This window comes from Piliocolobus tephrosceles, chromosome X (assembly GCF_002776525.5).
Source record: "Piliocolobus tephrosceles isolate RC106 chromosome X, ASM277652v3, whole genome shotgun sequence".
NCBI classification, from domain to species: Eukaryota; Metazoa; Chordata; class Mammalia; order Primates; family Cercopithecidae; genus Piliocolobus; species Piliocolobus tephrosceles.
The window spans coordinates 67,676,042-67,699,672 of record NC_045455.1 but is presented as its reverse complement, the minus strand read 5'-3'; the positions used below and the strand labels follow the sequence as shown (position 1 = coordinate 67,699,672).

General features: G+C 35.9%; 1 protein-coding gene and 1 pseudogene across 4 annotated transcripts in view; both read right to left on the bottom strand.

The window, feature by feature from the left end:
- The window catches only part of CAB39L (calcium binding protein 39 like), a 127,952-nt gene that overhangs the window by 67,749 nt on the left and 36,572 nt on the right, over positions 1-23,631 (bottom strand). For 2 of the 4 annotated variants that reach the window (XM_023187404.3, XM_023187405.3), the window contains 2 exons: positions 3,796-3,937; positions 508-672 (listed from right to left, as the gene is read on the bottom strand). In XM_023187404.3, coding sequence (XP_023043172.1) covers positions 508-672; positions 3,796-3,937 — 307 coding nt within the window. Of the gene's footprint in view, positions 1-507; positions 673-3,795; positions 3,938-22,857; positions 23,327-23,631 lie in introns of those variants that run through there. The other 2 variants (XM_023187406.3, XM_023187407.1) reach the window with 2 other exon arrangements.
- Positions 5,520-6,773, bottom strand: LOC111523082 (annotated as a pseudogene).

Here is a 23,631-nt window from a genome sequence, read left to right as displayed (position 1 = left end):
CCACGGTGAAACCCCATCTTTATTAAAAATACAAAAAAGTAGCCGGGCGCGGTGGCGGGCGCCTGTAGTCCCAGCTACTCAGGAGGCTGAGGCAGGAGAATGGCGTGAACCCGGGAGGCGGAGCTTGCAGTGAGCCGAGATTGCGTCACTGCACTCCAGCCTGGGCGACAGAGCGAGACTCCGCTTCAAAAAAAAAAAAGAAAAAAAAAAAAAAAAGAATTCAATGAGCTAAATGCTTGAAACTGTACCTGGCATATGGCAAGCATTCAACAAATGTCATTTCTTACTATTACTTCTATTAGCCATTAGTTTTGCTACCTAGCTGCATAAAACTTAACTATAGTTTGGCTTTTTGCTTTTGTAAAAAATAGATTAATTGTAGACGTTTTAGAAAAAACTTTAAAAAATAACATATGGAAAGCAATAATGAAAAGTAAAAGTCGAAATAGTGATAGATACATGTTAAAATTGAAAAGCACCACTGGCGTCCTTTTACAGCCGGTTTACCTCAAAGTCTATCAGCTGCAGGTCAGCTATCAGTGTCACCAGCAGGCCACCATTGTAGAGTTCTTGTGCTAGCTGAGCCACTGCTTCTGTCGGGGGTTCTTTTTCATTTGTACCACACAGAATTTCTTTCATTGCTTGCAGTGATTTAGACACTTCTTCTGAAGCCTAGTGACCAAAAAGTATGCTAACAGTTAAAAGAATCAAAGTTTTTAGGCTATAAACAAACAAACAAATAATCCAAAAAACCACTTCTTGGTCTTGGGCTCTGTTTATTTATAATTGATGGTACAGTTACAAACAAACAAAAACAGTAAGCATTGCCTTTTTCATTTTGGAAAATATTATAAACATTATAAAATTTATTTATATAAAAAAGCTCTCTGGTATTTCTACTTAGTCAACATACATTAAATAATCTTTTTTTTTTTTTAGATGGAGTCTTGCTCTGTTGCCGAGTCTGGAGTGCAGTGGCACAATCTCGGCTCACTGCAAGCTCCACCTCCTGGGTTCATACCATTCTCTTGCCTCAGCCTCCCAAGTAGCTGGGACTACAGGTGCCCACCCCCACACCCAGCTAATTTTTGTATTTTTCATAGAGGTGGGGTTTCACCACGTTAGCCAGGATGGCTTCGATCTCCTGACCTCGTAATTTGTCCACCTCAGCCTCCTAAAGTGCTGGGATTACAGGCATAAGCCATCGCATCCTTCCCAATAATCTTTTAAACCACACTCATTGTCTAATTTTGCTAGCAATTCAACATAAACTTTATTCTTGAAAATTAAATTGATTCCATTTTGAAGACTTATCAGTAGCTGCTAATCTTTATTTAAAGCATTGTGTTAAGGTTTTTCAACAAATTCCTATTCTTTTGATTTTTGAATGGTCCAAGTATACGATTATAAATTGTCAAAACTCATAAGCGTTCTTTGTCAATTCATTTATTCCTCATACAGAATCACTGTCTTTTTTGCTATCTATGAAACTTAAAAAAAAAACCTCACTATATTTTAAAGAATACTAGGCAAATCCACAGAGGCAGAAAGTACATAGATTAGTGGGTATTAGGGCCTGGGGGAGAGGGAAATAAGCAATGACTACTAATGGCTCCAGGGTTTCTTTTGCAGGTGATGAAAATGTTCTAGAATTAGATAGTGGTGATGGTTGCAAAACCTTGTGAATGTACTAAAAACCAATGAATTGTACACTTTAAATAGTGAATTATATGGTATGCTAATTATATCTCAATTTAAAAATCTTTTAAATTAATATAGGTAGGAAAGGAGAGCAGACTAATTTAGTTAACAATTTGTCTGAATATTTTAAAAGAAATATACTTTTATTACTTTTAAGTATAACACTGTAATCATTATAAATGAAGAAGGAAATGCGTAGAATAAGGCAAATTACATAAAAATAACTCATGGTAGCATTATGCTACTTTTATTATTTATTTATTTTTATTTGTCTCTAGCTCTGCTTCTTGGGTGACACTACATTTATTTATTTATTTATGTATTTATTTATGTATTTATTTATTTATTTATTTTTGAGATGGAGTTTTGCTCTTGTCACCCAGGTTGGAGTGTAACGGCATGATTTCAACTCACTGCAACCTCTGCCTCCTGGGTTCAAGAGATTCTCCAGCCTCATACTCCCTAGTAGCTGGGATTACAGGCACCCGCCACTGTGCCTGGCTAATTTTGACACTACTTTTAAAAAGTAATTTTTCATATCCTTAATAGCCTGACTGAAGCAATCCTTAATGTACTAGACCGGAAGCATCTTAAATTGTGAGATATATCCACAGAAGAGTGCTTTAAACATACATAGAGAGTATGTTTAAGAGAGAGTTAAGGATAATCATAAAGCAGACATCTTTATGACCATCACCCAGTCAAGAAACAGAACATTTTCAGCACCCAGGAGTCACCTGAAGGCTCCTTTCAGTTCAGATGTAAATACTTTTATAGCTCTTGTGACAAACGTGTCTTTACATTTCTTATTACTCCTATTTTATAGATGAGAAAACTTAGGCTGAAACAATATAGCTTAGTTCCACTGATTTTCAACTTTATGGACCAGTACATTACTCTTTCATGATTTGCTTCTTTCATTCAACACTGTATTTGAGAAATTCATCTATGCTGTTGCATGTAGGCAGAAGTTCTTTATCACTTTCCAATGTTGTGCACTAATGCCTATACCATAGCGTTTTTATTGGTTCTACTGTTCATGGACATTGGGTTGTTTCCATTGAGGGGTTTTTATTAACAACAATGCTATGAACATTCTTGTACTTTTTCCTGGTGCAGACATGCAAGAATACCTCTAGAGTTTACAACTGGGAGTGGCACTGCAGGATTTTAGTACATGCATATCTTCATATTTCACAGATAATAAACTGGTTTTCAAAGCAGTTACATAAATGTGTACGTCATCATCCACAGTTAATGAAAAGTCCTCATTGCTCTCCATCCATGTTAAGTCAGCACTTAACATCATCACATCTTTTCATTTTTGCCAAGGCAGTAGTTGCATAATGTGAATTTATTGTGATTTTAGTTGGCCTTTTCCTAGTTACTAATGAAAATATGTAAAAGGGTTTTTTTTTTCTTTTTTCTCTCTTTCACCATTTAGATTTATACTTGCAAAAAAGGCCATTTTTCTTCTATTTGGGCCAAGATTTGGCTCAATATTACAAAGTGTACTAGAATTGGAATAAGCTATTTCTGTACTCCTTGTAGAATTCAAGATTGTATCATTTACTGGAATAGAAGGATACTATGAACTTGTGTATTTCTTTTATAGATATCTTGAATCTTGCCATAAACTAGTCACTTTATAGAGAAATCGGATATATAGGATTCAATATCCCTTTGAAGGAATAACTAACATTCCTGTGAGGAAGCCCCATTGAATAAGACCTTAAAACCATATGAAAATGAGATTCACCGTAACAGAAACTATCAGTCACTCTTTAAATAAAAACTTTTTATCTTTCATGTAAACGTAACATCACACACCAGTATAACCTTTTAGATCTTTAAGCTGTGTAGTCTAGAGGGATCCAGTGTTGGTCAGAGTCTCTAGAGAATGAACCTAAAGTTCATCCCAACAGACTAAATAATAATCAGTTTCATAAAACCTGAAATCAACTTCAATCTATTTATAGAGGCTCTATGTGCACATCACAGATCATATTTTGAATTCTTCATTAAGCTTTTACATTGGTTTTTGGCATTGCAATGCATGTACTTTCATCATAATGTTACTGTTTTAGCTCATACCTTGTCTGTCTTTTTGTCTTGCTTTTCCAAAATGGCCAAATTGTCTTTCAGGATTTTCACAATTTCTGCTGGATTTTTGTGTGATTTGCTAAACAAGGGCATTTTTTTCACGTGTAGAAAGCTCTTCTTCCAATATGGAATGCTAAAAACAAATAAGCCAACAAAAATTATAACTTAACTCTTAATATGCTTAAATTTTTATACCAATATGTCTTATACATTTTCAATAATATGAATTCAGTAATCTGAAATGTTAAAAGTGATCAAATTAAAATGAGTTTCAAGCTTTATGCCAAATTTAAATAAATGTAAGATATTTTAAAAACGGTATTTTTAAAGTTTTGCTTGAAAGTTTTTATACAAAGTTTAAAATCTTTCCTACAATAGAAACATAAGGATTATACAAGAAATAATTTTAGAGTCCAAGTTGACATGTAAAACTAGATATTTTGACCAAAGAAAGTGATAATAATAATAAATATATTCTATAATGTTTAGCTATATGTATTCTGTAATGCTTAGCTGCTATTATTACAAGAAGTTCCATGACATAGTGAATGAATTATTTCACTAAAGAGAAAGGCACAGTAGTTTAGATATGATTCTATCTTAAATGTCCTAGACATTTCTGACTCTTTGAGTCAATTATACTTTTTTCCATTATATTAAAAAATATACGCTTATTCTCTGAATGCATAATAATCAATGATCAAATATTCTGCATTAAAGTAGAATTTTAAAAAGAAGCCAGATGCATTCATGTATACACATACCTAGGAGATACTGTAGGTTCAGTTCCAGACCATTGCAATAAAGCAAATTTCTCAATAAAGCGAGTATATTTGGTTTTTCCTAGCACATATAAAAGTTACATTTATGCTATACTGCAGTCTATTAAGTTTGCAATAGTATTATATCTAAGAAAACAATATGTATAACTTAATTTATAAAAATATTTATTGCCTGACCCTTCAGTGAGTCCTAATCTTTTTGCTGGTTGGAGTCTTGTATGAATGTTGATGGCTGCTGACTTATCAGGGTGTTGGTTGCTGAAGGCTGGAGTGGCTGTGGCAATTTCTTTTTTTTTTTTTTTTTTTTTTTTTGTCATTAAGAAGTCTTTATTGGATTGTAGTCACTTTGACCCTCCCACCAAATTAAGGGGGAAAAAACGAAAAACAAAAATAAGAAATCCCAGTAAAAGAGTCCCTCAAGATTTCATAAACTACAAATTAAAGCTGCTAGTTAATAAGGAAATGGCAGAATTTTCAGAGCTGTATAATACAAAAGTTCCTCTATTTTAAGCAGATGTTTTCCTCAATGACAAATCTTCCAACACAATGTGAAGTTATGCTACTCGGATATTTGTAGCAAAACCGATTTTTTTGGTACAAAAACAAAACAAGAGACCATGAAAAAAAAAATTTTTGTTCCTCATGACCTATGAGTATACAAATTTTCTAGCAATTTAAAAAGGTAACTATGAGAGCCTGACATTTTTCTATACCCCACCTATTCTGCCTCTCTATTTGTAGGATTTGTAAATGAAAGTAACATCTTACAAGCAGAGGTCTCATTTATCTCCCACTCTCTCCAACTAGTCCTACTAATTTTCTCTCATCTTCCTGAGCATCCTCCATGAACAGCATTGCAGGTTGGTTTCAAAAATAGAAAAGAAAAAAGAAAGAAAGTTTTACAAGGGTTTTGTTGGTTAATTACCAGTGGAGTCAGTCCACCAGTAGTTTGATTTCATTGGCTAGCAGCTGGTTCATGTCCAACAGGCCCCCTGGGAGCTTGGTGAGCAGCTCTCGCTCTGCTCCGCTCCATGCTTTCAGGGTCGCTGTCAACAGAGCTGGAACTTGCACTCATGTTGTCAACAGTAGTGCTGGCTGGGGGACCCAGCTCCAGCTCACTAGTCTCACTGGCAGTGGACACTACGGAGAGCAGGGACATACGCCAGGTGAGCCGGCCAGAGGGTAGAAGGGAGGCAGCATAGTCTGCTATGATACCAGCTACATCTAGACCTATGATACGCCTTATCAAAGGTGATGAAACCTACATTTGCACTGGCCTCACAGACGCAGAAGGAGCCGTCATCTTTCATCAACAGGTCAATGCCACACACATCCATACCCAGGATATTAAGACACCTGGATAGCTAGCTGCTTCCCTTTCACTCAATGAGCACATCATCCCCACACCACCTAATGAGCAGTTGCTTTGCATTCTCCCATCTGTTTGTAACATGGTGCCAACCACACAGCCTCCCACGACAATGACACGTACATCCTGTCCATGAGACTCTTTAACATACTTCTGGAACAGGTATGGTGCTTCATGGCGAATAAGATGGCTTAGACCAGCCAAATGGTGCTTATCTCGAGCCAAGAAAACAGCTTTACCTCTATGACCCCGTGTATTCTTTACTACCATTGGGAACTCCAGTACTTCTGCTTCATCATCATTTTAGCAAAATTTTCATAGCCACCATAAGAGAAAGTATCTAGCAGAGGAACACCATGGCCAGCTAACTCTTGAAATGTCCAGAAGTTATTAACGCAGTCCAGGATGGCTTGAGGTCGGTTCATTAACCGGCATCCCATCTTCTCTAGATGGCGCAAAACAGTGATGTCACTATCACTTTGTACCCAAGGGGTTGGTACTCTACCACCACTTGTGGGTAGGCAGTGATTAGCTCTCCATTGATCTGCAGACCCAGGTTTCCTTGCTCGATTGTCAGCACCACCTCATCCATCACCACAGCCCTAAAGTCCAGTTCCTCCTCACAACATTTGGCCTTCAGTGCTCGTAAAATCTCTTTTTGAGGATAGTCTTCCCTGACGCGACGATCTGTCAAAAACCACAACTTGGCAGCCACAGAACTACACATCTTGATTAGCTCGTGCTTCCTTGCCTGGATTATTTCCTCTTGGATGTAATGTCTGCCGTGCGTGCGCGTGCCGGCGATTTCTTAAAAGAAGACAATCAAGTTTGCCACTTTGACTCTTTCTTTCATGAAAGATTTCTCTATAGCATGTGATGCAGTTTGTTAGCATTTTACTCACAGTAGAACTGCTTTCAAAATTGAAGTCAGTCCTCTCGACCTGCCACTGCTTTATCAGCTAAATTTATGTCATATTCTAAATCCTTTGTTGTCATTTCATCTTCAGCAGGAGTAGATTCCATCTTAAGAAACCACTTTCTTTGCTCATCCATAGAAGCAACATTCCTCACCTGTTCAAGTTTTATCATGAGATTGCAGCAATTCAGTCACATCTTGAGGCTCTATTATTAATTCTTGTTCCCTTGTTATTTCCAACACATTGGCAGTTACTTCCTCCACTGAAGTCTTGAACCCCTCAAAGTCATCCATGAGAGTTAGAATCAACTTCTTCTGAACTCCTGAAAATGTTGATATTTTGACCTCCTCTCATGAATCACAAATGTTCTTAATGGCATCTAGAATGGTGAATCTTTTACAGCAGGTTTTTCTATTTAGTTTGCCCAGATCCATTAGAGGAATCACTCACTATGGCAGCTTGCATCTTATGAAATATATTTCTTTCATTTTTAAAACTTTTATTAGAACAATATGAACATAGGAAATGTATTTATTTAACAAGTTTGGAAAGTCAAAATTACTCCTTCGTCCATGGGCTGCAGAATGGATGTTAACAGGCATGAAAACAACATTAAGCTCCTTGTAAACCTCCATCAGAGCTCTTGGATGATGAGGTGCATTGTCAATGAGCAGTAATATTTTCAAAGGAATCTTTTATTCTGAGCACTGGGTCTCAACAGAAGGCTTAAAATATTCAGTAAACCATGCTGTCATCTAGGCTTTTTTGTTCCATTTATAGAGCACAGGCCAAATAGTTTTAGCATAATTCTTAAAAGCCCTAGGGTTTTTGGAACGGGAAATGAGTATTAGCTTCTACTTCAAGTTACCAGCTGAATTAGCTCCTAAGTAGAGAGTCAGCTTGTCCTTTAAAGCCAGGCACTCACTCCTCCTTTCTAGCTATGAAAATCCTAGATAGCATCTTCTTCCAATACAAGGGTGTTCCATCTACACTGAAAATCTGTTGTTTTGTGTGGCCACCATCACCAATGATCTCAGCTAGATCTTCTGGATAACTTGCTGCAGCTTCTATAAACAGCACTTGCTGCTTTCCCCTGCATTTTTATGTTCTGGAGATGGCTTCTTTCTTTAAACCTCATGGAGCAACCTCTTTTAGCTTCAGACTTTTCTTCTGCATCTTCCTTTCCTCTCTCAGCCTTCATAGAACTGAAGAGAGTTGGGGCCTTGCTCTGGACTAGGCTTAAGGGAATGTGTGTCTGGTTTGATCTTCTATCCAGACCACTGAAACTTTCTTCGTATTAACAATTAGCTGTTTTATTTTCTTACTATTTGTGTTTTCACCGGAGTAGCACTTTTCATTTTCTTCAAGAACTTTTCCTTTGCATCCACAACTTGGCTAACTTACTGATGCAAAAGGCCTAGCTTTCAGCCTACCTCAGCTCTGGATATGCCTTCCTCACTAAGACTAATCGTTTCCACCTTTTAATTTAAAGTGAGAGATATGTGATTCTTCCTTTTCCTTGAACACTTAGAGGCCACTTATAGGATTATGAGCCGGCCTAATTTCAGTATTGTTGTGTCTCACCTGAGGAAAGTGAGACAGGGGAACGGCAGTCGATGGGGCAGTCAGAACACACGCAATATTTATCGATTATGGGCTCAGTTTGTGATGTCCCAAAACAATTACAATAGTACTATCAGAGATCACTGATCACAGATCACCATAACATATGTACTAACAATGAAAGAGTTTGAAATATTGTGAGAACTAATAAAATGTATCAAGAGATACAAAGTGAGCACATGCTGTTGAAAAAAAATGGTGCCCATAGACTTCCTCAATGCAGGGTTGCCATAAACCTTCAATTTTTCAAAAACACAGTGTCTTCAAAGCACAATAAAGGTATAACACAATAAAATAAGGTATGCCTATAATTGCTCTCTTTCTCCCTGTAATTCTACAGCACTAAGGGAAAGATATATAACTGTAGGAATTTTAAATACTCCCTGACACCAAAACAGAGTACAAATTATGACACAGTATCATAGATATGATATGACTTTTGTCCATTATTACTCTGCTTGGTTTTCACTGTAACAAGCTAATGCTAATTTACTTAAATTAAAAACGTTTTCAGGGTTTCCAAGTCAATCTGGTGGTTAGCTAGCATTTTCTGATCCACTACCCCCCCCCCCCCCCTTTTTTTTTTTTTTTTTTGAGAGGGAGTCTCGCACTCTCACCCAGGCTGGAGTACAGTGGAACAATCTCAGCTCACTGCAAGCTCTGCCTCTTGGGTTCATGCCATTCTCCTGCCTCAGCCTCCTAAGTAGCTGGGACTACAGGCACCCCACCACCACGCCCGGCTAATTTTTTTTTTTTTTTTTTTTTTGATTTTTAGTAGAGACAGGGTTTCACCATGTTAGCCAGGATGGTCTTGATCTCCTCACCTTGTGATCCACCTGCCTCAGCCTCCCAAAGTGCTGGGATTACAGGCATGAGCCACTGCACCCAGCCCACTATCTCCCCTTTTCATCTGATGGTGGGTTTGTTCATTTATTCATTGAATAAATAATCTGAGTAATTACTGAGCACAGGCACTTTGCTAAATACTAGGGATAGAGCCACGAACAAGAAAAACACAGTATCTGTTCTTTGGAGCTTATTATTAAGTGGAAAAAGCAAACATTTTAGGAGAAATGGGGTTATATAACAGGGAAATAACACACAGTATACTGCCTCAATACAATCTCCTTTAAAAAATTATTTTCATACTTTCCTATACCTACTTATTGTAATAAGATTAGTTTAACAATGTTTTAAAATTTCATCTGATCATTATTCTTCAATTTTGGGATCCATATTTTGAAGAAAATCAAAACTCATATTCTTAAACTATGCTTGAGTTCCAGCACCCAGACCCCCTGCAAATGAAGGCAGAACTCTCCTGCCTCCCCCAGTTCTTCTCAGACCATGGCCAGCCCCACTCCATTCCTAGACTAAACACCTGCCCCATCACCTGCAAACTCGAGGCTGCCTTTCTCACACTCTGGGCGACCATGCTGGTCACTATATATGCATCTACTCCAATACATCATTTAGCCCACTGGTGCTCATTTAAGCAATGAGCCAAGTAGCACGCAAACCTTCTACACAAACACAAGACACGTAAACTCCCTCTAGTTGATTGGTAACTGATCTACTGTATGATTCAAAAGAGGTTAATCACCCCCTTCTAGGTGTCATTTGTTCTATCTGTAAAATGAAGTTGTTCTTAGAGTAAGATTGAGCATCAGGGCTCTAGGTTACTCACCACTGTCCCACACCCATTCTGAGTCTTTAACCCCCAGTATCCTATCATGATAAAGATAAAGTCAAAGATAAAGTGCTTAAGGTGGGAACAAAAGGAATGGAGAGGCCTGACAATGGTGCCTTGTGGGGATAAGGTGGAAGGACGGTAATTTTTCCATAAAGTCTACCTCAGAGTTTTAAGAACATACAATTTCAGCAAAGCAGGCAGTGGGGACAGGAAAAGACACATGTTAGTCCAGAAGACTGACACTAGATAAATGCCTCCTAGGCATTGAAAACCGTGTTGAGACCATGCACATCAACCTGCCCTCAGCATTAATGCTGACTGCAGGCCACGCAGCCCAGAAATGTTAGTGGACTGACAACGGCCCTGTTATACTTTTCCTCTTCCAGGAGTCGGTAAGCAGAATAAACAACAAATAGGTTGTTGTTGTTGTTGTTGTTGTTGTTATTAAAGGAACCCAAGAAAAGGAAATAAATGCCCAAAAGACTTGGGCAAGAAAGGTTGCTTCTGAAATTAATTCTTTATAAAGCTAGAACAGACATAAATTTAAGAAAAGAAGAAAAGGAGACAAAAATCTCTTTTAGACAAAAAAAGAGCTGGCCAAGGTAAAAGACTGAAAATACACACATATACGCACACATAAACACACACATGCCCAAAATACAGACTGGGAATCCCAAACTGCATACAGCAGAATAACAATACAGAAAATGGATCTGGGGCAACTTCAAGGTACAAAATTAGTTAGTCTGCATGTATTCATTCAAAAAGTATTTACTGAACACTTATAATGTACTAGGCACTGAACAGGAAATATAAAACAAAGAAGCCTCAAAGGGCTCACAATGTAGTGAGAGACACAGACACATCCAAAATATTCCCAGAAGGCAAGAAAAGGTTGAAAAAAACTAAAATGATGAAGAAAAGATATAGAGTGTGTTTATCTTTATATCTATATAGGTATTTTATAGCAATATGAAGAAAGTGGAGTGTTACCCCCTAACAAACAGGTGTTACAACAACGGAGGGGGGAGGATAGGAAGCCAAAAACAGCAAAGGAATTAAAAATGGAACAGAATCAAAGATAAAACAGCATAAACAGAAAAACAATCTAAACTTGATCATTCGAAAGATTTTTCTAGTTGAGATTCATGATAAGACCCAACATTCAGTGTCTTGCGGCTTTTAAAATAAATAAACATTTCCTTCTCAAATCACATTCCAACAAAATGACCTTAAAAAAACAAACAAATGGAAGCATAAAAATCAGGTTGGTTTTGGACTTCCATGAACCAAATGCCCCAAGGCCATGGAGAAAACCTAGAGTTCTGAGAAGGAAAGTCTATAACCCCATAATTAAATCTTTAGCCAATATACCATTTATGTGTGAACAGACAGTGTATGTTTACTAAAAATGGAACAAAAAGATGAGATGGAATGAGGCCCACAAAGAGCTCAACAAAATTAATGCTAAAAAATCAGAAATAGTTCTTGAAAAGGAGCCTTTATATTGTTGGCAGAACATGTGGGAGGGTGAGAATCTACAATTATAACTCATTCATATAGGAATAAAAATAAACAAGGATTCAACTAAAGAAGTTAAAAAGGAAACTGCCCCAAAAATCTCCAAGAAAAGATGGATGGAAATAAAGATAGAAGTAGAAATAACTGAATCAGAGAAGTAAAAGAAAAGGAAGAAAACCTCTGGTAGCTATTTGGTCTGGGTTTCTTCTGGTGATAGATGTGTCTGCCATACTTCCCACATCACCTCACCCCACCAAAAGGGTGGGAACATGACCCAGGTTTGGCCAGAGTATTCCCTGTCCTGGATGCAGCAATTGGCTAGTAAATAGATTGTGACACAGCCAATCAAAATAAAAAAGAAGAAAGAAAAGTGTTGATGAGAATGCTGAGAAAAGGGAACTCTAGTACATTGTTGGTGGGAAGGTGAATTAGTACAGCCACTATAAGAAATGGTGTAGAGGATATGCAAAAAATAAAAATAGAACCACCATATGATCCAGTAATCCCACTTCTGGGTATATATCCAAAGGAACTGAAATCAGTATGTCAAGGAAATATCTGCACTTCCATGTTCATTGCAACCTTATTCACAATAGCCAAGACATGGAACCAACCTAAGTGTCCATCAAAAGATAAACAGATAAAAAATGTAGTACAGGCTGGGTGCAGTGTACAAAAAATACAAAAATTAGCTGAGTGTGGTGGCAGGCACCCATAATCCCAGCTACTCAGGAGGTTGAGGCACGAGAATCACTTGAACCCTGGGGGTAGAGGTTGCAGTGAGCCGAGATTGAGCCACTGCACTCCAGCGTGGGTGACAAAACACGATTCTGTCTCAAAAAACAGAACACTGCTTTAAAATAGATTCAAAGCAGAGACAAAAGGTATGGTCATCTTCATTCAATATGGCCAAATTGCTTTCTCAAGTTTTTATGCCAATTTATACTTTCACAGCTGTGTAGTGTTAGTTGCAGTTATTGCCCATCCTTCCTAACATCTGGACCTGTCAGAATTTTAAAATTTCACCAGTATGACAGTTGGTAAAAGGTTGTCCCATTATGGTTGGAGGGCAGTGGTGTGATAACCGCTTGCTGCAGTCTTGACCTGTTGAGTTCAAGCAATCTTCCCACCTCAGCCTCCCGAGTAGCTGGGACCACAGGCATGTGCCACAACGTCCAATCAATTTTTGTATTTTTAGTAGAGACGGGGTTTGCCATGTTACCCAGGCTGGCCTCGAACTCCTGGCTAATTTTAATTTTATGTAGAGACATGGTCTCTGTATGTTGCCCAGGCTGGTCTCAAACTCCTGAGATCCTCTCACCTTGGCCTCCCAAAGTGTTGGGGTTACAGGTGTGAGCCACCACACCTGGCCCATACAAGCTTTTTAACTTTCTTATTCTGTACATTTCCTAATTCTATACTTTGCCCATTTCATATTTTAAAAAAATTTTTTAGAGACAAGTTCTTGCTCTGTCACCCAGGCTGGAGTACAGTGGCACAGTCACAGCATACTGCAGCCTCGAACTCCTGACCTTAAGTGATTCTCTCACTTCAGCCTTACAAAGTCCTGGGATAACAGGCATGAGCCACTGTGCCCAGCTACTTTGCCCAATTCTTTAAGGTGGCTGAAGAAAGTCACACCAGCTGCCAATACCAACTAGTACAGTTCCTCGCTAATAAATATAAATAAATCACATGCAAGAATCATGAGGTGTTTGATGAAAATCAAGAATATAAAAGAGAAATATAAAAATAAATAGAGCAAACCATGGGGGAGATGGTAAAAATTACATTATATTTATATACCCAAAAGATATGCTATGCTATCACATCCATAAAATAAGAACAGGCTGCTATGGACAAGAAGTAAAGAATCAATGAGAAAACATTCTTGGAACTAAGAACATGCAATGCAATAGAACAGCCGATTGGCAGAAGGGTATAGAATTGAAAAACAAATCCGCAATTTAAAGACCAAGCCATGGAAATCTGAAATGAAGAGTAAAATACAAAGAAAAGCAAAGAACTAATTCAGAGAAAAGTTGGAAATACACAGGGTAGAGATGGACAGCCAATACTGATTGAATATAAATTCTTAAAGGAAAAGAAAAAAACAGACACAACTGATGAGAGAGTAACAAATAATCAACAAATAAAAAGGAAGCAAAATTTCTAGAGCTGAACATGTCTTCAGACTTAAGTAAACTCATGGTTATCACACGGCGGGAATGCAAAAAGGCCTACTCCAAGATACATGGTGAAATTTCTGAACTCTAAAGAGAAATCCCACAAACTTCCACAAAGGGGAAAACTTTAGAGTGGCACCTAAGAACCAGACTGTCAGAGCGGAATCAGGATTAGTAACGTCACACCAAATGACAGACGGCAGTGAAACACTGTTTACATAGTTTCTAGGGAAAAAGCTTTTTCACCTAGAATTCTATACGTTACCAATTATGCAGATGTGAGGGCAAACTAACATTATCTAAGGACGAAGATGGTGAAGGAATAGGGGGAAGAGAAAGGAAGATGGAGAAGAAGCAGAAACTGAGCGAGACTCTGTCTCAAAAAAAAACAAAAACAAAACAAAACAAAACAAAAAACAGGAGTCTGGTAGGGAAAGAGATAAAAGATAGCTACTGACAGAAATGAGAACAGGAGCTACTAGGAAAGTGATCTAAATTATTTTCAGTTTAAATATGTTCAATGTAGACCCTAAGTAAAATTCTGGCCAATAAAAATCAAAGGCTGTGTTTACAAAATAAAATACCATATCAGATTTTTAATAATAGAAAACTGATGAATATAATAAATTATATCGATAAGTCAAATAAAAATTATCTCAGTGGCATATGGAAAAGGTATCTAATAAAATTAAAACCAAGAGAGATATAAATCTTAGCTCAATTTACAAAATAATGGTTAATGGAGGCATTCTTACTAAGAGGAGGTATAAAACGAAGGTCATCACAATCACTCTATCATTACCATATGTTGTGGTCAATGCATTAAAGTATAAAATATATGCTATAAATATAAATAATATAACATAATATATAACTATATAATATAATATAAATAATAAAAATATAAAATAAATGCTATAAAATTTGGGACAGATATGACAAAATTGTAATTAACAGACAATATGATTACATACATAAAAATATGAACAACTGAAATTAGTAGAAGTTAGGTAAAGTAGTCAAATACATGATAAATATACATACAGCTTTCACATCTAAGCAATTGCCAGCCAGAAAACATAATGAAAAGCATATTTGGTTCATACTGCCAACTAAATATGTACAAAATCTATACCAGATCTGTATTTTAAAAAACTACAAAACCTTAATTTCAAAAATAGGATAATTACTGTTCCTGAAATAGAAAACTAACAAATAAAACAGAGAATTAGAAGATGTATTTATAGATGTATGTGTCTATTTATCTATTCATCCCTTCAGCTAGCCATCCTTTTAATGTTATAGTCACAGAATGATTCTAGAACATGGCTTAGCTAATCTTAATTATATTATCCAAATTATGAGTTTGTGATGGTTTAACTTTCTTCATGTAGGTATTTTTCTGCATTATTTATAATAAGCACATTTATTTTTTCTGAAATAATAAAGAGACTTGTGGAGAAAACCTATATAATTAAGATAGGAAAGATCTGAGGTTAAAAAAACACACCTTATTTTGTTCTTTAATAGAATAAATATTATTTAAATGTCAGTTATTCTTGAAGTCCACAGTTTGTACAGTTCCAATCAAATGTCCAAAAAAAATTTTTTGGTATCTAAATTTAGTCAAGAATACTAAATAAGCAAAAATAACAAATTTGGAAAAGGAAGATTCCTTAGGAGGAAATGAGAAGTGCTATAAAGTACTGTAACACAGTAATAGCACAAGAAACAAAACACATCAATGAACAATACAGTCCAGAGAGACATGTTAACATAAGTGACTTTCAAATTTCTGGATGTGAAATAGTTTCTCTAATTTTAGAAGTGACAAAATAAATTTCAAAGAAAAAGACCAACAAATCAAAGTGAATACAAATATTCCACAAATATACATTTGAATTTCCATAGATAAAATAATTTTTTAAAATTACAGGAAAACAACAAACTAGAGAATTCTGTGATATGAATCTGAAAGACGGAGGGCTAATATCATTACAAAAGGTCTCTTTAAGACAATTAAGAAAACCATTAAGGAAACATACAGATAAGGGAAAACCATAAATGAGGAATTATAGTTAATAAACACATTAGTAAATGCTTCACCATTCTCTATAATAAAAAAATGCAAACTCAAAGTGAAAGACTATTTTGTCTATTATGTTACTAAGTTTTTTGTTGTTTTGACAAACTCAGTTCTAATGATGGTATTGTGCAACAGGCTCTCATTTCTTACTGGTGGGGATATAAATTAGACAATAATTTGGCAAATATGGATCTAGAACCTTAAAATGTTCACAGCCTCTGGATTTATAGTAATTCCATTTCTGGTAATCTGTCCTAGGAAAATAAACTAAAATAAGGAACTATCTTTATATGCAAAAATGTTTACTGTAATTTTTTATCATAAAAAACTGAGAAATAGCTCATCTAACAGAGGGAAATAATTAAATTGTGATATACCCAGTTGATGGAACATTAGCATATGTCACAGATTTTTTAAACTTTTAAACTTTTTACAATTGTTTTACATTTTAACATCTTCAAAGCTTAGGTGTGTTTTACAATTGTTGGTGCCTTACACTAACAGGCAGGTTCTTTTCTTTCTCGGTTGTACATAAAGTAACCATACGTCCTACAACCAGTAACTTATTAAATTTGATGAAATATGTCTACGAAAATATTTCCAAAGAATGTGAAATAGAATAGAAATGTTAATATAAAAAACAGCATCCCAAATTACGTAGCATAACTACAACTATGTAAAGCAAACAAAAACACAAACACACAAAACCTATGTATAGAAAAAATAATTTTGAAATGTTAACAGTGATTGCCTCCGAGTAGTGTAGTTTGCTCGTGGATGCTTAATTTCCTTCTTTCTTCAAATGTTCTGTTTTTTTCCAAAGCTTGTATAATAGATCACGCAAATGCTTTTATAGTAGAAATGCCTCTCTTAAATGGTATTTTGAATGAATAAATAACCTTTTTTTTCTTTAGTTCAAACTGTGGAATATCTGATTGTCATGTTCCTCCCCTCCCCTCCCCTATTCTCCCCTCCACTCCCCTCCCCTCCCCTCTCCTCTCCTTTCCTTTCCTTTCCTTTTCTGAGGTGGAGTCTCACTCTGTTGCCCAGGCTGGAGTGCAACGGCATGATCTCGGCTCACTGCAACCTCCACCTCCCGGGTTCAAGATTCTCCTGTCTCAGCCTCCTGAGTAGCTGGGATTACAGGCGCTCACCACCATGCTCGGCTAATTTTTGTATTTTAGTAGAGACGGGGTTTCATCCTGTTGGCCAGGCTGCTCTCAAACTCCTGACCTCGTGATCCACCCACCTCAGCCTCCCAAAGTGCTGGGATTACAGGCGTAAGCCACCACACCTGGCCTGTCCTGTCTTTTCAAAGCATTATTCAAATATGATTCCTTTGGCTATAAAGTTTCATAAAGAGTAGTACTTGACTCAGATTCTGGAGAGAAAGCCAAAAAAGATCATCCAACTCTGCTCCCAGGGAACTCACACCCTGTAGATTTTGTAGTAGATTTTGGCAGCATTCTCTTTCTTAATACACAGTAAAATATTTCATATTCCTAACTTGTGTGTGAGCACCATTGAACATGGCCCAAAATCAACCACTCAAGTGAGTCATCTGAATATGTTCAGTGACATAAATGGAAAGGAGAGTTGGCAGTGGGGGGAAAGGGGGTGGGAAAAGACCTAGGGGAAGAGGAGAATAGCCACTTGGAGCATTAAATGCCCTTGTTGTTATCCCACTTAAAATATTTCAAAGGGAAAAATGTCTAATATCTAATCTCCAACTATGTTATTCAATAATAATTCAAGGCCAGGTGCAGTAGCTCACACCTATAATCCTAACACTTTGGGAGGTCAAGGCTATAGTGAGCCATGTTTGTGCCACTGCACTCCAGCCTGGGCAACATAGTGAGACTCTGTCTCAAAAAAAATTTTTTTAAACAACGTTTTGAATGTCAAGGGTTTCCCAGGAAAACTGAAGGGAGTGGGAAATTTATCTCTGCAGCCAAAAGAGAAGTCTCAACATTTCCAGAGGTATAACCAAACCGCTAACTCATTTGAAGAAAGTCAACTAAAAAATAAACCTTCTTTTCCTCACATAAGTTTATTTTACAATCAACAATGAGTTAGAGAGGAACATTTCCAAAATGATTTCTTAAGAGCTTGTTAATTTAACTTAAGGCACAGGCACCTTCTGTTAAACTAAAAAAATTAAAATAAACCTATCACCACATAAAAAAAAATTTCAGGGCCAGGCGCGGTGGCTCATGCCTGTAATCCCAGCACTTTGGGAGCCTGAGGTGGGCGGATCACATGAGGTCAGGAGATCGAGACCAGCCTAGCCAACATGGTGAAACCTCATCTTTACTCAAATACAAAAATTAGCCGGGTGTGGTGGCGCCCTGCTGTAATCCCAGCTACTCAGGAGGCTGAGGCAGAAGAATCACTTGAACCAGGGAGGCAGAGGTTGCAGTGAGCCAAGATCGCACCACTGCACTCCAGCCTGGGTGACAGAGCAAGATTCCATCTCAAAAAAATAAAAATTAAAAAAAATTCAGAAAAGTTCAGGGATAGTATTCTTTTATCTGTATTCCAAATAGGATTCACAGATAGAAAGAAATGAAATCAAATGTACATGGCAAATAATTGTGCCTGTAAGATTCATTTCTAAAAATTAAATGGGATAAAGGTTAGATGAGTGCATACGTATGTCAATATTAATTGAACCGTTCTCCTAAAATGGGTGCATTTGATTATATGAAAATCTTAAAACAAAAACGTGCACCTTAAAGTTCTACTGTATTTGCTACTGTATCCAGGAAGACTCTCCCCCAAAAAATGTAATTTAGAATTGCCTTCACAGAGATGGTTAAGTTACAAACATATCACTATATATGTAATAATACCATATCATTATGAACCATATTATATATGTCAAAGAATCTTCCAATCAGTATCTTCTATGCTTCAATTTTTCCATTTTAAAATACACATCCTAAATGTAATTACAAAGTACCATAACTGAATTTTGTACTTGAAAACCTATAGATATGAGTGAAACAATGAAGTATAAATAATGACTTGCATGGATAATCCTTTTTCTCAGTTCAAAATGACTAAGAATAACTTGTTTTTATAAGTTTTATTAACTGAATTTGAGGGAGAGGCATTTTCTAAAAATGGGCAATTTACACAGAAATGGAAAAGTTGTGAGGAGCTTTTTATGAGTCCCATTCATCTGGAAGCATCAGTCAGACTTACATCAGAAGAAAAACTCTTTAATGAGAAACTCATGTCCCTTGTTAATTACTCTTTATTTCTAATGTACAGTAACACTAAAATACATTTTTAAAACTAATTAACACATAATGTTAGGAATATAGACAACTACTACTACATTTATTATCTAAGGATCCTAGTAGGCTGTTGTAGTTCCAGAAAAAAAAACTAGTAACTTTATTCATTAGGTTCACACTAATGTTTCTGTTGACAGCTCTAGTCATTTGTCAGAGTGAAAATTTTCTGCCTTTATTAGCTATTAATAAATGTCAATGATTGAAAATTTTATGTTAGAATTTTACAATCTCAATTTATAGCACAGATCTGAACCTAAGTCAGCATTCTCAAAAACTGGTAGCTATCATTAAAGCATTAGATCTTACTGAAATTAACAAATGGTTACTCTTTAAAAATAGAATTATCAAGGGAAACTCATAATTCATTTTTCATTCTTTCTTGTAAGCACATACATATTACACATAAGAAATTTTGTTTAGATGCTGTTATTGATATTAAGGCATGGTTTATACAAATAGTGTGAAATACAACTATTTCATAGCTTTAGTGAGCCCTGTGCCTGTCTATGACCTGTCAATCTATAAAAACATTAACATGAGAGAGTAGAGATGAAAGTGATTTTGCTAAAGTTGTCTGTTATCCCCGAGCTGTTCGAAGTTGATTCGGTTTTTCTGGCTGAGTAATTTAATATAATCTTTCACCCTTCCAAAGTTGGAAGAGACTATATGAGTTTCTGCTAGAAATTTGAGACATTTAAGTTACAAAACTGAAACGTATATTATCTCACTTATAAGCAGTAAAGATCTCTGTTTAAACTAATTAATTAGTGAAATACCAACTTTGACTATAATTAATAGACATGCTAATATAGTTTTAACAGATTTTTCTTTGTTATGTGACTATCAGCTAAATAAAATCTTTAAGCCACATTATGCATATATATGTGCATGTAAACACCCATATATATATCCCAGAAATGGAAAATTGTCCAAATCTACCTTTATCCATTCAGTAAATATTTGTTAAGAACCTACTATATACCATTTAGGACTACTCAAAATCATTACTTTTTACATAAGATTTAAAATAGACTAAAGAAAGTATTTCTTAATCAAATGGAAGAGTTTTTACACCATTACAAATCATCCATGATAACCGAAACCTGCATCTACTGTATTGTTTATTTCATTATTATTTCATTACATATGCATATTGCATTACTGACTTTTAAATTTCATATACTGGCACTTCAGAGACACTTTTGGGACCAATAAAGTTAATTTGGATAGACCCAAGACAAGTTTTCCAAAGAAGTCACATTTCTTCATATGGGTCCTAGTAAACATTTACAAAGACAGAATCCTTCTGAGTTAAAGTTGACACCTGACTTTAGAATGTCCCATGTACTCAAGATACCTTTGTAAACTGCCTCCCCTCGTCACCATTCCTACTCATTCAAGACAACAACCAAGTTTTACCATGGTCTTTTCTTGCTCTCTTCAGAGTTAGACCTATTCTATCTTACTCTTGCTTTGTTCACATCTCACAATTCAATCAATTCTTGTCAGGCCATCTCTTTCTCATAATGAAAAACGTGTGCCCCTAAGCCTCTTTCCTTTTTTGGATATCTTGGAAAATAACTCGTTTCAATTTTGTGAACCAAAGAAACAGTTTAGTCCTCATGCAATAACTATTATCAGGTACCTACTATGTGCCACACACTGGGCTAGACCTCAGGAATGGCTAAGTATGAACTCAATGGCCAGAAATATTCTTGTAGCAAGAAAAAGAGAAATCACTGATTTCAATGTCAGATTAGATCTCAAAAACAGTGCAATCAACCTTGAAAGTTCATGAAAGTACTCAGAAAACCCATAAGCATCCTTCCAAATACCTATCCACCTATTAAACTTGCTTTTCTTTAAGCATTTATATTTAGAATAAAAATAATATCTTATCCAACATAATTATTTTATATTTAGTTTCATCATTGGAATTGACTTTCTTGTATTTTTCAAGGTAGCAATGGTTTTTCTACAGCATGGGTAAAACATATCCCTCGACTATAATAAACACCCAACACTCACTTGATAAACTGTTTCCCAGGGAAAATGGGTTCTAAATTTCCAACAATCCATTCACAAGTAAACTTCTGAAATACTAAGCATTTGTAAATTGGGAATGCATTATTCTTTATTTCTATATTTACATCCCTATGGGCCTGGGAAATGGTACCATCACTAAGGTAACACAGTGAATGACTAGTTTAAAATAAAAAATTATTGTGAAGAGTGTGAAGCTGTATGCAAATAATTTTCCACCAGTCTAAGAAGGACTGAGCATGGGAAAATCTATAAAGAAATAAAAGTAAGTTTGTGATATTATCTCTATGAAGTTTACTTTTTAGTGCAAGATACTAACTAGTCCAGAAAAGGTTTCCACAGACCGACTGAGCTGCTTCTTACACATAGGTCAACAGTCCAAAAAAAAAAAAAACCCACAAAATCCCACACAACAAAACCTGTTCTACAAGTTTCTGTACACGTAGAGGAAATGTTAGAGAAAGTACAGCCATTTTATAGTCTATCTAGGGTACAAGCCCCTTTAATGTGTTTACTAATAATCTGCAGAAGTTCTCATTTCAGTTGTTTTGCCTTAAAGGATTCACTTGAATCAATAACTAAAGACATATATATTTCTTGAGGCTAGCAGAGGGTAGATTAGAAACTCTGCTTAGAGTGGTGCATCTTCATGCAGTGACTCAGTTTCACAGTTAACAACATACACTTTCTTCCTCCTACAGAAGAATGATTACATGCCTCCATCCATGGTCTTTAAAAAGATATATATAATTAGCATACACTCTCCTATTTTAAGATTATACAAAGAAGATTTTATTGGAATGTGAATAGATATTTTTAAGAGTTTATTTTTCCTTGCTCTATTGCTTATACAAGCACACACACACACACCCCAGGTTATATTAGCTCTTTAACAGAATAAGATTATATGAGAGGAAAGCTTGGTATAAACTGTAATAACAAAATAACTGCTTTTTATTCCTTACTTAGAAACCCAAGTGCATTCATTGATTTTACATAAAGCAGGAAAAATCAGGTCTCACTTATTGGGTCTAACAGAAGCAGTCAATATTTAAATTATATATCTTTCTAAATACTAGTATCAACATTTTTATTTAAATTATGAGAGAATGCTGTAATTTATAATACAAAACACAGTGATAATTTAAAATTTACTAACAATAGACAGAAAGAGATAACTTTCAAATTTTCATGCAGTTGAAAAAGAAACATGAAAAATGGCACACTGTACTGCCACTATTTTATTTTTGGAAACTCTTTGTAAATAAAAACCCATTTCCAAAATAAGATATTCCATGAACACAGAATAGTTGGTAATGGTTCAAGTGCCTTAGGCAACAGAGAAGTATTGTTTTGTAGTTTTTTTAAACCTCTCCTAGTAACAGCAATTCATTATGCACAAAGAAACAAGGTAACAGCCGGGTTTATAATAAATATATAAGTAATAACTGCAGAACCTCAATTAAAACTAAAGTTTACCATATTCGTTCCATTTCTATAAACCAGTATAGATAGCCTTGTTGATACTCACCAAATGTTACAGAAATGCCTAGGCTTTTCTAAGCAACAAAACGTAGACACATGGTGAGGTGCTGAAGACAGCTCTTTCTTGAGCTCAAAGCACTTTAGATGAAGTAACCTTTATCATCCATTTAATAGAGGTTGCCTCCTATTACCAGGCGTGGCAGAGAGAAGAGTTTCCACAATTCGGTCTTGACTTTCTGTCCCTCTTTTTGAAGAGTAACAGTTACCACTGGAAAACGTTACCAGAAAATGATCACTTGAACACTCACATAGAGCAGCTGTAAATTTCCACTCTCTTTGCTTGCTCTCAGATTCCAAGCCTTGCTTGTCTCTTAATCTGTCACAGGCAGTTCTGTTTCTGGTCAAACCAGCTTGCTTATGCGTCCTCCACTCCCTCTCTAACACTTGCTTTCAGATACGTACCACAGTTACAGCTCCCTCTTTTACTTCCTCCCTCCCCAGTCCTGTAACGTCACAAGAATGCGTGTAAAGCTGAGGCAAAATAAATTCTTGGGCCAAAAAAGAAAAAAGTCTAGAGATAAACAAATTTTTTTCTCATCACTTTTTTCTGCCTTAAGTCTTATACTTGTTCATAAACGGGGTTTTGTCAACTGATTAAACTGGCTTGACCATCTTGTTTAAAAATGTAAATAAACGTTCTTTTAAAAAAAAAAAAGGCATGTTGATAGTAATAATAACAAATTCACCTGCTAATATGCTAGCTCCTCAGGGAAGATGCTATTCCCAATTATAAGAAAGTGGAGCAAGTAAACACACAAGT